This window comes from Tenrec ecaudatus, chromosome 3 (assembly GCF_050624435.1).
Source record: "Tenrec ecaudatus isolate mTenEca1 chromosome 3, mTenEca1.hap1, whole genome shotgun sequence".
NCBI lineage: Eukaryota > Metazoa > Chordata > Mammalia > Afrosoricida > Tenrecidae > Tenrec > Tenrec ecaudatus.
Genome location: NC_134532.1, coordinates 23,811,016 through 23,826,707, shown reverse-complemented (window position 1 = coordinate 23,826,707; position 15,692 = coordinate 23,811,016). Strand labels below are relative to the sequence as shown.

Genomic DNA, 15,692 nt, shown 5'->3' with positions numbered 1-15,692 from the left:
CATGCTATACAGACTCTGTAATGGGTCGATTCACCATGTCCCGAGACAACGCCAAGAGCACGGTGTGTCTGCAGACTAAGCCTGAAAGTGGAGGAAACGGCCATGTGTTACTGTACTACTGACACAATGAGGGAATGTCAGTTCCCTACCACAGTTCCCAGACACAAGTCCCCCTGCAGGGAGGAGACTGGTCTCCAGCAGCGCGCAGTACTCACAGAGCACAGGATTCAAACCAACCACCAGGTGCAGATGATTTCAGGAACGGCTTTCTGCTGTGATTTCCAGGTTGTTTTATAGCTCACCATTCCTTCGTGAATCTCTCCCTGTATTTTAAAAGTAATTGTGTGCCTATCCATGATATCTGGGAATTCAAAAGTTGTATTGCAATAGCAGAAAACTGTCTTACAGCAACAAACAGCCTGTCCCCTAAAGACAGGAAGTGACTCTGCCGGGGTTCCTCAGTATCAGAGTTCTGATGAAGCTCAGATAAATACTCTGCCATCAGACTCAGGGCAGATGGAGCCCTGAACAAAACTCACTGTGTGTGTGCGTGTGCGTGTGTGTGTGTGTTCTTGCTTTCTTTCTGGAAACATATCTGGAAATACAAGTGCTTACTAATTGTATTTTATTCCCTTGGTGCTAATATTTTGTATCAGTCTTTCCTCCAGGATCTTCAGCCCAGGATGAGTAAAACAGATGCTAACTTATCTATACAAATTCATGTTTCAGGGAGATCTCTAGGGACAAATGGGATCATTCACTTTTACATGCCAGATGCTTTGTCTTTACTTTCACAGTCCCCAAAAATGCACACCCGGTTACAGACTTCACATTTGTCTTTTTAATGAAACCGCTCTACTTCTGGGGCTTTGTTATGAGCAAATTCATGCATTGGAATTGTTCCTTATTTCCTTCATTTAATTAGGTTGGATAGTCAATTGGCAGTATGAAGCACTGAAGACTCCATATTTAAAATGATATAGGAGAAAGGACTCGTAAGGGTCACATAGATCTAAATTTGTCAACATAACACTTTAGGTTAACTCAGCATATGATTCAGTATAAAATTTAAGATTAGGAGAGATGAGTCATTTGAACATCATTATTTTTTTTCTTAGTTTTATTGGGGGCTCTTACATCTCTTATCACAATCCATACATTCATTCAGTGTGTAAAGCACTTTTGCACATATGCTGCCATCAACACTTTCAAATCATTCTCTTCCCACTTGAGTCCCTGATGTCAACTCCCCATTCCTTCCCCTATTCTCCCCTTCCCAGCCTCCCTCTGAGCCCTTGATAACTTAAATATTATTATTTTCATATTTCACATCATCCTCCATTGCCCCTAACCCACTTGTCTGTTATTCATCCCGCTGGGAAGGGGTAACAGGTGAATCCTTGTGATGGATTCTCCCTTTCTCCCCAACCCTCCTCTAATCCTCCTAGTATCTCTACTCTCCTTCTTGGCTCTGATGGGTTTATCTATCCTGGATTCCCTGTGTTGAGGTTAGGGAGAAGAAGTCAGTGTGATTCCAAGTCTCCAGTTAAGGAAAGGGGTCTGAACTGCACTATGCCCTCAAGGCCACTTAGGAAAGGGTCATGGTGACAAAGATTGGAAAATGGAAGTTCTTACTGGATTTTCTGGTTTCCACTTTCTGCCCAGTGACTCCTTTAGAGACTCTCTACTACATGTTGTTGATAGGTGCCTTTTAGGCAGTTCTGATTCATAGAAACTACATACACAACAAAGGCAAACACTATCTAGTTCTGTACATCCTCACTGTGGAAAACTTACACTGCGGTAAATATGACTAGGACTGTGTTCCCTAAATTAAAGGGAAACTGGAAAGCTAGTATTCCATGGTAGGAAAGTCACCACTTTGGTGAGTTAGAGATAAAGACCAAGTACATTATCCAGGTTTAAATATCATTCCAACAGCTTCTCCCCTAATAGCTATGCTGCCTTAAAGTGAGCACATTGTTGATTCTTTCTCCCCATAGAAGCAGATATTCTTGCTATCTCCTCCCGCCACAGCACCCATCGCCTACATGCCTTCCCAACGCAGGTATTAGGTTTCCTCAACTGTGAGCCCAGGGAATTTACTGTGGTAACCAACACCATGTGATGTATGTAATTACCAAATAGGCTTGTTGTATGGCAATCTATAAATATCCTAAGATAAATATCTCTGCATAAACCTGTCTGCTGAAATCATGGCTTTCCTGGAGGTGAGCATGCTACTAGGAAAGGAAATGTGTCTGATTTTTTTATTTTATCTTCTCTCCTATCTTCCTTGATTTTACTATGATCTTTATATATTATAACCATTCAATTGTGCCTACGGACCCCACAGTTGTCAGAGGCTGGGTTACTCTGACAAATGGTGCCCAACGTATGGCTGTAGGAAAATAACTCTTTTGAGTTATACCTCGTGTAACAATTGCATGGTCTCATCAAACGGAGAGGGTGAATTCGGGGAAATTCGAGTGTTTTTTTAGTCCGAGTGAGATATGGGTCAGGCTAAGAGCAAAGGTACTGAATACTGTATCACTCTGAGCAACCTCTTGAAGAAACAAAATGTAGTGGTAACAAATTTTAAAAATGAAAGAATTTCTTCAAATTGTAAAAAAAAAAATAATTCTTCTTTTCCAGAGTCAGGAAACTTTGATATGGAGATCTGGGGCATAGTCGCTTTTAACTTAGGAAAGGATCACAGTGAAGGACGAAGAACACCCATGGAACCCTCAGCTCTGTGAGTGCAGATTTAACCAGTGCTGGAAGCTCTGTAGGTATAGAAAGCAAAGAAACAAAACCACAGAGCAATAAGCAGCCTATAGGCTACCCAAACTTAAATCTGGTGAAAGGCAGGCAGGCACATTATCAGACAGATGTAAAGGTTTTAGACAGAGCTGAGAAAACTAAGCCTGAATGAGAAGGGGGCATCAGTGTAGAAGCATCTGCCACACCACCAGAATATCGTGTAGAAAAGCCTAGGGGTCATAAGACAATAAAGGAAGCCACTGCAGGAAGGAGAGATGAGATTAGCCCCAAGGAAATGTAAACAAGGAGAGCTAACATAAAAGATGAGGTTTGGGAAGTAGAGTTTAGCAATCTGCCAGTCGAGAAAAACAGCCAAAAAATAGAGGCAACGTGTAGAAAAGCACCTTTAGTTTCAATGGTAGAGGGATTGTGGAAGGCGATTTAGATATTTGGATGACTTTTCCTATTCAAGTCATTAACAGATAGCCTGATGGGCAACACCCGCAAGAAATTCACAGTGTCTTCCCCTTTGAGTTGCTAAAGGATCTCAAGCAGGTGGTCACTGACTATGACTCAGACTCTCATTTTGTAAGGACCATGAAAAGGTCTTTGGCAGAGTCTGAAATTTGGATTTCTGCTGACTGAAGATCCATGGCAAAAGCATTCATTTATCTTTCAGAATTCTTATAATATCAGATAAGGTCAATTAAGCAGCCCATGGGCAAGCTCATAAAAGTACTGAGGTTGGAATAAATAAAGGAATTCATCAGTTGTTGGAGGATGAGAATTATATCACAGTTGAATCACAACTACAATTTACTGAACTGGCATTCCCACAGGTACTCGGGGCCTACCTAAGGGCCTGGGGAATAATAATACCATCGGAGAGCCACGGCCCAGTTACACACTTTAAGGCAGCAGAATAATGAGTCCTACATAGACTTTGGGTCCTGATTAGAGGATTCCATACCCAAATGTGTCAGAAATGCACAACAGTGAAAGATATAGTTAACAACCTATCCTATGACTTTTCTAAAGAGGACTGTAAAAATGCTTTACATCCCTTCAGGAAACAGGGCATATTTTAGATTATCTTAGAATATGCAGGAATGTAGGGACAGATGAATATAAAGCAGACCTATTAGCCACCGCTTTGGCCAATGACATCAGGCATAAAGGTAAATGGTGTAGTTGTGTGAAGATAGGTCATTTTCCAAGGGAGTTCAGCACAGGCCAATCAGCCTGGCCACAAAAAACAGCTGTGGCCTGCACGAGAGAATGGGTTAGGACCAACAAGTTGGGTTTAAAAGAACATGGACTTTGCCCCCGCTGTAGAAAGGGAACTCATTGGGTTAGTCAATGTCACTCAAGATTCAGCAATAAGGGATTGCCATGGGCAAATGCTTCCAGGGAGGGAAATAGAGAATGGAGCTTGATCCAGTCCTTGCCCAACAGAGCACAGAAGGCAAGCCTTCTGCCTAACCCAGCAAAAGAGTCTTCAAATGGCAATCACATGTAACACCCAGCTTCACAGCAAGGGACCAGACCTAGCCAAACTTGCAAAAGCCAAGCCTCTGTTCTTCCTGCAATAAGTTTGACTAAGCAAGAAAACGCCCAAAATCCCTGGAAGCTCTCTGTTGATACCAAAAAGCAGGAGATGCTGCTATAAATTGATACAGCTCTTATCAGGGAAAATTAACCTAAGTACTCAAGGAATGCAAATTGATACTGGAGTTATTCAGAGTTGTGAGGCAAAGCCAAAAACTGTAATTAAACCAGAAATTATTAAGAGTGGTACCTGGGGTCCACTACATAAAAGAACTACATGACGTTTATTAGGAAGGCCCAACCTAAATTCTCAGTGTTCAGATTGTTACTAGAGTTATTGATCAGGATTTAGGAAGAAGAAATCGGGACAGTGATAAATCTGATATACCATGGTTTATAAATAAAGATAGTTTAAGCCAATTCCTGTTTCCTTGCATTTCTAGAGTTAAAGTTTATACCTACCAGGAAAGAGCATCTTAGAAGTCTGACCACCCTATGAATCAAGGTGTCTTTTGGAATGCTGTTGTGGGGAAACAACAGTGCCCTCACGTGGAATCAGAAATTGAGGGAAAATGTTTTTTCAATTCTGGATATGGGGTCTGTTCCCTAGGGCATTCCTGAGGGTATAAGACCCGCCTACTACCCCTACCCCTAAATCCAGCATAGAGGGAATGAGAAAATTTACCCAAAACAGAATATTGCAAGACTATAAAATACTACAGTGTAAAAAGCTACAGGGACAATATGGTTTATTAGAGGCTGTAGCCTTACTGGCAAACTTATAGAAAAAATGTCTATTAGGTATGTTAGTTCAGAAACAGCTATACAAAATTATTAAGATTCTTTTCAGTCTTTCAAGTTATCCTGAGTATGTTAAGAAGGTCTCACTTCAACTAAGAGCTCTCTTGATTCCCTAAGAGCTAATAGCCGAAGTTCACATAACAATAAGGTCTATCTAACAAGTTTCACTGTCTTGGAACCAGGAGAGTTCTGGGTTTCTTCTCACTCCACATGAAATTGGTGATCAGTTTTTCCAATTCTTTGAAGAAGATTGTTGGTATTTGAATCAGAATAACATTGAACATGTAAAGTGCTTTGGCTAAGATTGTCATCTGTACTATGTTAAGCCTTCTAATCCATGAGCATGGGCTGTTCTTCCATTTGTGGACGTCGCTATTGGTTTCCTGTAGTAGGGTATTGTAGTTTTCCTCATATAGGTCTTTAGTTTTTTTGTTAAATATATTCATAGGTATTTCAGTTTTTTCTCAGCTACTGTGAAGGGTACTACCTTCTTGATCTCCTTTTCCATGGTCCTGTCCAATGTGCATAGCAAACCTACCAAATTCTCTTTGTAGATCTTGTAACCTGCCACTGTTCCATATTCCTCTATAACTGTAAGTACTCCTGTTCTGGAGCTTTTGGGGTTTTCAATGTACAGGATAATGTCATCTGCAAATACCAATAGTTTCACTTCCTCCTCTGCCATTTGGATCCCTTTGATGATTTCTGCTGTCTTATGTTGTTAACTAGAACCTCCAGAATGATATTGAATAAAAGTGGGGACAAGGGGCATCCTTGTCTTGTACCCTTTTTTTCAGTGGGATTGTTTTTGTCTTTTCTCTATTAACTATGATGTTGGCTGTTGGTCTTTAATAGATAACTTGTATCAGCTTGAGGTATTACCTTCCATTTCTATCTTCGTGAGTGTCTTAATTAGGAATGGGTGTTGGGTGTTGTCAAATATTTTTCGGCATCTATTGATAGTATCATGTGGTTTTTATCCTGTTTCTTCTCGATGTGGTGTATAATATTGATGGATTTTCAGATGTTAAACCATCCCTGCATCCCTGGCATGCATCCTACCTGGTCGTGGTGGATGATATGTTTTGTATACTTTTGTATTCTGTTGGCCAATATTTTGTTAAGGATATTTGCATCTATGTTCATTAGAGATATCGGTCTGTAATTCTCTCTACCTGTGTGGTCTTTTCCCTGTTTGGATATCAAAGTTAGGCTGGCTTCGTTAAATGAGTTTTGGAGTTTGCCATCCTTTTCTATGCTATGAAATACTTTGTGGAGGATTTGGGTCAACTCTTCCCTGAATGCTTGCTAGAATTCTGCTGTAAAGTCATCTGGCCTGGGGGCTTTTCTTGTTGGTCGCTTCTTGATGACTCTCTCGATTTCTTCTTTCACTATGGGTCTGTTGAAGTTCTTTACCCCTGTCTGAGGTAATCTAGGCAGGGACTGTTTATCCAAGTATTTATCCATGTCTTTCACGTTTCTGAATTCATTTGAATACAGACCTTCATAGTACTTTGTGATTATGCTTTTAATCACATTGGGGTCTGTTGTAATTACTCTTGTTTCATCCCTTATCCTGGCTGTTTATTTTTTGCTCCTTCCAATATTTCATTAGATACACCAGCGGTCTATTTTGTTGATCCTGTTATAGAACCAGCTTTTAGCTGAATTTATCTTTTGCATCTTTCTCTTGTCTCCCCACTGGTTTAATTCTGTCTGATTTTTATTATTTCTTTTCTCTTTCTATTGGAGGGGTTGTACTGATGACTCTGTTTTAGTTGTTGGAGGTTTTGTGATAACGTATCTGTCATAAGCCTCTTTTCTTTTTTCATCTATGCATTTAATGATATCAAGCTACCTGTGATAACTGCCTTTGCAATGTCCTACACATTTTGATGCATTTTTTTCTTGTACTCATTAGTTTCTGGAAACTTCCTAATATCCTCTCTAATCTGGCCCTGTAACCATTCATGTCACAGGAAATCATTTTTCATCCTCCATTGTTTCCCTTGCTTTTCTGGATGTCCTGTTATTAATCTCTAGCTTTATGGCATGGTGATCTGAAAAAGACATCAGAGTAATATCTATGTGTTCGAATTTACTCAGGCTTGATTTGTGTCTCAACATGTGATCTAGTCTTGAAAATGATCAATGTGTGCTTGAGAAGAATTAATTTTTCAGCATTTAATGGAAATTTGTATAAATATCTATGAGGCCCAATTGTCATCTATTGTGGACTTCATCTCCTCTATCATTGCATGCTTATTCTGCATTGCTTCCCTCAGCTCCTGTATTACTGTGAGCAGACTTCTGAAGATTTCCTTCTTTGACGGATCCAGATCTGATTCTTCTATGAGAGACATTAGTTCTGATACTGAGTTTTGTCTCTCTGGATTTTTTTTGTTGGGAGTGATGTGGTCTGTTGATATTTCCATGATCCTTTTATAGGTCCCATATTTCTGGGAGACCAGGAGGCCCTTCAGGGGGCTTCCGATGGCCCACTATAGCGATGGGTCAGACTGCTGTATAGGCATAATTCCTCGACAGCTTAGTGGTCAACAGTGGTGAGAAGTTTCAGTGACTGGAGTGTGGGCTGGAGCCTCAATGCATGCTCCTAGGCTCCTTTGACCTAGTCTGTCAGGGCACACTTAGATGTCTTTTTTCTTGTTTAATTAAAAAAAAATTAGGGAGAAAAAGAAAAAAGAGAGATGGAGGAAAGGAAAGGGAGAAAAGAGGATAAAAAAGTGATAATAATAATGAAAAAAAGGAAAAAGAAAAAAGGGAGAGAAAAGAAAAAACACAACAGAAATTACTTCTCCCCTCCTTTTCCCTCCAATTTCTAGAGATGCCTTATAGAAGGCAGAGGTGGGGGAGGCCTCGCTGCCCGGGAAAGTGGTGTTGATCTAGAACTATGGAGCCAGGCTATGTGTGTGGGAGAATTCACTTCGGATGGAGCATGCACTCTCCTGGTCCCTATAGGCCTGTAGTATTAAGCCGGTAGGCAAAGGCTACACTGGCAGGAGATGCACCTCAGCAGCGAGCCTCCATCGCCTGCTGGAAAAGGTTGGGGCAGCAGGGGTGCTATGGGAGACACCAGCCTCAGAGCTGCCTCCTATGCCATCAGGAAAAGGCTGGGACATGCAGGCTTCGAGCTATGGCAGCTGGCACTGGATACCCCACGCCGCAGCACAGTGGCGTGAGCCAGCCTGCACATACAGAGATGGCTCTGGCAGGAAATGCATAGCCATGTCATTAGCCTTCTTAGTAAGCAAGAATGATTATTTGACTGCCTGGAAACAGAGGGCAAGGGCCCCCACCCTCCACTCTGGGTGGAACAGGCTGTGGCAGATAGGCTTAGCTCTCGGATCTGCAGGTGCTGAGAACCCCACAAAGCTACGGTGTGGCATGGGCTGGCGGTAGCAGACAGAGACAGCCCTGGTGGGAAACAGAAAACCGTGTCGTTAGGCTTCTTAGTAGGCAGGAATGCTTATTTTTCGGCCGCCAGGAAACTGGGAGCAATGGCGCTGACCCTTTGCACTGGGAGAAACAGGCTGGGGCAGGCCCGCTTAGCACTCAGGGTTGCGGACACAGGACTCTGCGGTGGCTCAGGGCAGCCTGAAGTGGCTCTGGCAGAAACGCAGGGCAATGGTTAGAAGAGGGATATGCCCTGGTAGTGGGCTCGCACCAGAGGGAAGTGCCCAGCGCTGGCGGCTGAGCGGTGCTGCAGCACAGCCTCCCAGGAAGGAAGCAGGAGTGGGAGCTAAAGTGACAGAAGTGGCGGACAAACGAGGGTGCTGGTGGCAAGGTCCCAGGCAGCAATGGGGATGGATGGTCCCTGTGCAGGTCCCCCAGCCAGACACCGGTAGATTGCAGGTCATTTACCTGGACCCTGGGTGAATGGAAGGAGGGATCTGAGCCCAAGGCTGCCACATGCGGAGAGCTGAAATATAGGAATGGGAAACTTCTTTCCTTTTGGAATGCCACGAATGGGCAGCTGCTATAGCGGTCTCGCCACAGCTGTGCCTCTTGGCAGTGTAGCCAAGCAACTCCTGGCACGGAGGTCCGGTCTGAGGATGGTGTGGGTCTATCGCTAATTGTGCTGGGGTCGCTCAACCTGATGAACTGAGATGCCCCAAGAATCGGATCCTGGATCACTGAGGCCCCAGCTCAGAACAAATGAGTGAAGTGGGGGTGGGGTACTGTCCCAGGTGGATCTTTCACTCACCAGATCCTTTTCATTATGTCCATAGTGTGTTTATACTTTGTATCACTGCTCTCAAATTTGTCCCTATATTTTAATTGTTTGGCTGTGTGGTCTAGGGTTTATATGTAGGTACATGATCTAGCTTAAGTTCTTTTTTGTATATGGTGTGAGGTATGGACTTTGTTCCATTCCTTTGCACTTGGAAATCACGTTTTTCCAATACCATTTGCTGAAAAGAATATCTCCTCTCCATTTAATGTGTTTTAATCCTTTATCAAAGGACTAAAGGTACTTGGTAGTGTTTCTAGATTCTCAAATCTAATCCATTGATATTCATATATACCATTGTACCATGCTGTTTTAAATATCATGGCTATATAATACATTTTTAAATTGTTTTACATTTAAAATGTTTTATTTATCCTTTGTCTCCTTCCTTTCTATATTAACCTTACTAATTTCAAAGGCTGATGTCTATTCCCCAGGGATACTGTGGCAGAAAACCACATCAAACATCTTGAAGGGAGCCTGACTAGGATAGCTTCCTGACACCTGTGTCAGCAATGCAGGTGGAGGGCACAATCAACAGTTTTGGAGCTTATTGGTCAATCTAAAATCTAGTGAAAATGTTTAAAGAGCTGTTTGAAGAACTCTGAGATGGAAGGACATTTTGTGTCTTTGACCTCTTACTTAGCAATTTAGGGATAAGGCATGTAACATTGATAATAAACGAGATCTTTTGAAGGATGTGTTCCTTCTGAATGCAATCCCATGACGCTAATGCTAATACAGAGATCATGTAAAATTATCTGAAAATTATCTAAACTATTTGTCAAGACCAGAATCTATTATTATTATTTCTAATTTGCTGTTATTGTTCTTAACCTAAGACCCACACTCCATGCCATGTCAACACATCTGAAGGTGCCATAGTTCCATGCAGCTTGGACTATGGTAAGTTATAAATGGTTGTGCCTAAAAAGGGTTGTTTGTTTGAAACAAACTAAATAAAAACTAAATACTCCATATATGGTTCAGTTTTACTTTTTCTCTTTATAGTCACTCAGAGTAATGTTTAGCTCTTATGAATAATAAATATGGGGAATTTCTAAGGTGAGCTTTCTGTTAATTCTTTTCACTACGCAGTTTTGGGGGGATAGGCCATGGGTTCCTGTACAGAAAATTTTAAAGAATCTCCCAAGAAAGACATAGAAAAATTTTGCCCCACTAGCCTCCATGTCTGGCTCTCTGGTGCTTATCTTTCTGCCTGTCCACCTGTAAATAGGCTTTTAAATATTGAGTCAAAAAGAAACTACCAATAGGGGTAGTAATAGTTTCTGGGAAATGTAGACCCAAGTCAAGGCTGACTTGTGATTTAATTGAAAGGTGATTGCAGGATTAATTTCACTTCAAAGATTTTATGTGTACTTTGGGCAGTAGCTCTGCCTGTCATTTGACGTTTAATGTTTTGCTGTGTGGTGCTTTGTTGTGCAATTTTCTTCATTCTCTCATGGACCCACTACTATGGGTACAAGGACAGAATGTGTGGTGGGCTCATCAAGTCCTGCCTACTTCTTATACTCTCTGGCTATGTGATTACTCACATTGTTTTTGACATATCTCTTATATGTCAAAATTTCAAAATATATTTTAAGGTATTTTATTAGTCTCAGATACACACTAAGTACAATGAAATTAATAAACATGAATACATATAAATAATCCCCAAACAGTAACAGACTTCATTAGTTCAAAGCTGCATTTTCTACGTGAGAAATTGCTTGGTTGGTGGATTGAAGGGTGGCCATGTCAGAATTTCTGGAGTATGTTAAGGCTTGGATTTCATTAGAGGGTGTAGTTTCATCCACTGGTAGAAGACTGGGTCAGTGCTTCAGAAGTGCAACAGCTGGATTAAGAGCCTAAGATTCTGAGCATCATCCAAAGTTGGCTCAAATTTTTGTGAGAGCTAAAGTTTGGCGGTTTGAATCCACCTCTTCCATTTCCAAAGAAGGACTTGGGAATGTGCCTCCTTAAATATTAGCCCCAAGTCAAACTTTGAAATAGTGGGTCTTGATCATGGCCATGTGGTTGCCTTGTGGTGAGATAGACTGGAAAGCAATGGATTTAAAGATATCTGGCCAGGGTAGTTCTTTTCCAGGACAGCGCCCAAGTCTAGGAAGAATCAAGGGACGGGCGGCAGAATTCTAAAGCTCAATCATAGCCAAGATTAGAGCCCGGGACCTTCGCGGCAAGAAGAAGGAAGTGCTGCTCAAACAGCTCAACGACCTGAAGGTGGAGTTATCGCAGCTGCACATTGCCAAAGTGACTAGCAGTGGACGTCCAAGCTCTCCAAAATCCGAGTTGTCTGCAAATCCATTGCTCGAGTTCTCACCGTCATCAACCAGACTCAAAAGGAGAACCTCAGGAAGTTCTACAAGGGTAAGAAGTACAAGCCCCTGGATCTGCGGCCCAAGAAAACGCGAGCCATGTGCCGCCGCCTCAACAAGCACGAGGAGAGCCTGAAGACCAGGAAGCAGCAGCGGAAGGAGTGGCTGTACCCACTGCGCAAGTACACAGTCAAGGCCTGAGCCTTGCACATCAATAAAACAAACTGACTGAGCGGTTAAAAAAAAAAAAGAATCAAGGGACACACGTATTTCCAGGTGGTCTGAGAGTTCTTAGAACACACAATAGTGCTCGTAGATTTTAGGAGTCCAAAGGTTGAGCAAGTATTAGGCAACCTGTTAATATGACAATTTTGAGGGGCAAACAGATCACTAGAGGAGATTAAAATTTCCTCATTGAAGATTGTCTAGGTGCTTCTGTGTTTCCTGAGGCTGGGGGAGTCCAAGGCACAATCACATTTGACAAGAACTTCAGTTTAGCTAAACTCTCAGCAAGAACACCTTTGCTGGTGACAACCTTCCAGGATTTAGGAAGGGAAGCTCCATGGAGTCCGTCCCCAGTGATCATAGTCTGAGGGCAGGATTTTAGAAGCATAAGAGTGGTCCATAGCAATAGCGTTGAGGAGGTCAGAAGGGACCATACTGTGCTCAGCAGCATAGCTGGAGAATGTTCTAGAAGTCAAAGACTCGTTGGGAGGACTCATCACAAGCATGTCCAGCAGATTCACTGAGATTTTGTCCAGTGACAGCAGGCAGGGTCCAGGGTGCATTGGAGAATCAGGATTCAGTGGGGGTCCCAAGGGCTGAAGATCAGGGTCACAGCAGCACCCAGATGCTTTAGCAGGATGCTGGATCTCAAAACTAAAAGGGGCAGGGTCATCTATTGATGGACAATCCTCAGGCAGTGGCTGTGTGGGCAGGTGCACAAGTGGGAGTGCTTTGTGCCTCTTGCCTCTGGGTTCCATGGACTGCTGTTGGGCATCCAGGTCCCGGTGATGCCTAGCTGGAGTCTCCTTTGGTGGAGGCTGGAGATACTGGGCAGATGGAACTGAGGTGAGAAGTGGGGAGATGCTGGACTCCGCAGGAATGCTGTCCATGAAGACAGGTGTCTCAGACCGAACTGCAGAGCTGCCCTCCCAGGAGGGGTGTGTGGGACGAGGACACACCCGGGCACAACCCCCGAGCCCACTGTCTGCAGCCAGTGTCCGAGAGCAAGGCCTGGCCCTGCGGGGTTTAACGGACCGGAGATGCCCATGAACCATCACACATGCCCGGGCTTCCTTCCAGGCCATCCACTCTGGGCTGGTTAGTGCTGTGGGCGCCACGTGGTCCACGGAGGTGTGGTCCCTGCCCTGTTTCCACAGCTCATAGTGCCCGGGTTGCAGAATGCGCACAAAGGCGTCCATGGGAAACATGACCCTGGCTTCGCCGCAGCTACATTGAGAAGCCGCTTTACCATAATTAACCCACCGCAGGGTGGCGAAATTGATGGATTCCGCGCAGTTGAACCCGTGATTGAAGCCAGCGTGGTAGCTGTATGGGAATGTGACCATGAACTCGCCTGCTTCCTGCGTGATCCGATCAAAGGGAATACCGTTCGCCCTGAGGACTCTGGGTGAGATGAGGGCCACCTTGTGCCGTAGAAAGTTCGCACAGCCACTGGAAGTGCCAGGGAAAAGCTCCCTGGCCAGTCTCTCCAGGCAGGCTCCGTGCTCAGGGGGCACCGCATACCACGTTTTGGGGTCCCCGAAGTGCAGGTATTTGATGCTGTACAGATCCATGGCCTCAGTGTGCCAAGTGGAGGTGGTCTTCCAGAGGCCAAAGTACAGAGAGGGGGTGTTGACGCCTTTGATGACAACTCCACACTCCTGTTCCAGCAGATCCTGGATCGTTCCCAGGTGCCTGAGGTTCCAATGCTCAGTCTTTTCACTAAACAAAGAGCCGCATACCCCAGCCCCATAAATGGGAGAATCGTACGGGCGTGTCTTCCAATATGTTCGTTCCAAATCCTCAACATCCAGGTGTGTGGGAGTGCGATATCTGTCAGTGTTGGACAAGTGGCGATACTCCTCCACGGTCATGGATTTCTTCGTTTTATGATACTGCAAAAAGACACCTGCCTGCCCCGTAACTACCTGCTGCACCGGACTGGCTATGAGGATGTCATCCACATCATCATAGTTCTGTCTAGCTGTCCACTGCTTGGGTGGGATTACCTTAGCCAAGCCTGCACGGTGGGCACCTTGGGATTCCATATAAACTATGTACTTGTTGAAATCCTTAAATTCTTCCATGGTAGGCTGAAAAGTCATGACTTTAAAACTTGAGTTCTGGCTTCGATAATCCTGAGACTTCATGGCTGCAAAAAAAAAAGGGCAGAAAACCTGGTTCTCATGGATGCTCTGTGTATCTTGGAATGCTGTGCTCTTGTTTCTTTATCTCTCAGAAAATTTCTTGCAGTGTATTGATTTATCCGTGAGAGCAAATGCACTCTCTCTCCAGGTGTGTTGATTCACCAATAGAATTCTACTATGGCAGACAACTATTGTTTTCCCTCAAAGAGACAGGACTTGTCCACATGGAGTGGGTTTTCCCAGATTGCTCCTGGCTCAGTATGCTGCTCTGGAATTGACTCAATTGGAAGGGTATCTCTATTTTTTAATACTTAATTTCAGTTGCAATCCTAGGCAATTTCCAATTTCACTAACAAGAAGTGTCTCATGGAATTTTTAAAAAGTAAATATAATGACAATAATTCAGAAGCATTCAACAAAAGTCAGGGGTGTCAAACTCAATTAAAGCACGGGCCATTTGGTGCAACAAGCAAGATTGAAGTGGCCACATCACATTTACAAATTTTGGTCAATTTTTATTTTGAAGTGAGGATTTAGGAATATGGATAGGATAATTAAAACCCTATATAAATGTTTTTATTTAAGCATATATTTTATTTAATGCATTTATAAAACGAAAATTATTCTTTTTAACCTGAGACTTGTTAGCGCTGTCCTCCTACTAGTTTTTACTTAGCTCTTATGTTGTGACTGGAAATTATAACAAAGTAACAAATAAAAAACCCAGAATGTTGTACAGCTGAGAAATGTGATGCACAATCATAATGGCTTTCCTTTAAAAATGTTAAGTAGTGCTGCCACTAGGTATGATTCAGAACAGCACAACATAGAGTCCTCTTTTTAACCGTTTTGAAATTGGGATCTGTTTATATTAAGCACTGAGAATGGCAGACATATCGCTTTCAAACTTCACTGGAAGTGAGCATGTTTAGACACATCCACCGGTGCCCACCCAGGAAAGCCACTGGGCCACCTGTATAGTGGTCTTCAGTAGTTAAAAGGTTAAAGAGGGAACTGTGTGTACAGTATTGCCTCAATTTCTCCCAAGCACTATTTTCTTCGTAATAAATTTTTCTGTTTTCATTTTATTTCAGAGCATCATGGGCCACAAAATATTGCCTGAGGAGCTGCATGCAGCCTGCAATCCACCCATTTGACACCCCTGAAATAAGTGAATGTTTTAAGAAGTGCTGGGTAATGTAACTAAGAGGTATAGCTGAAACCCAGGTGGGAACGGAGCATAATAGTGGGACAAAAGGAAAGTCAAGGGAAATGGAGGAAAGAGCTGGGAGTCAAAGGGGATTTATAGAGGTATAGACAAAGACATGTACAAATGCAAATATATTTATATATGCACATATATTCATAGGTTTAGTATTAAGGTGGCAGAAGGATATAGGGCCTTCAGTCAAGTACTCCCTCATGCAAGAATACCTTCTTCTATTAAAATGGCATTCTATGATGCTTACCCTCCCGACACAATTGCTGAAGACAAAGCGGGTGAACAAGCAAATGTGGTGAAGAAAGCTGATGGTGCCGGCTATCAAAAGAGATAGCATCTGGGGTCTTAAAGGCCTTGAAGGTAAACAAGTGGCTATCTAGCTCAGAAGCAACAAA

At 43.0% G+C, this 15,692-nt stretch overlaps 1 protein-coding gene and 1 pseudogene across 1 annotated transcript; one reads left to right on the top strand and one right to left on the bottom strand.

Moving 5' to 3' along the window:
* Positions 1 to 11,904, top strand: part of LOC142443182 (large ribosomal subunit protein uL29-like) — a 111,678-nt pseudogene extending 99,774 nt beyond the window's left edge.
* Positions 11,905 to 12,248: 344 nt separating this feature from the next.
* On the bottom strand, positions 12,249 to 14,078 carry LOC142443181 (lysine-specific demethylase 4D-like). The gene has a single exon (XM_075544710.1). It carries the CDS (start codon positions 14,076 to 14,078, stop codon positions 12,249 to 12,251), a length of 1,830 nt encoding a protein of 609 aa, XP_075400825.1.
* Between the last annotated feature and the right edge of the window lie 1,614 nt (positions 14,079 to 15,692).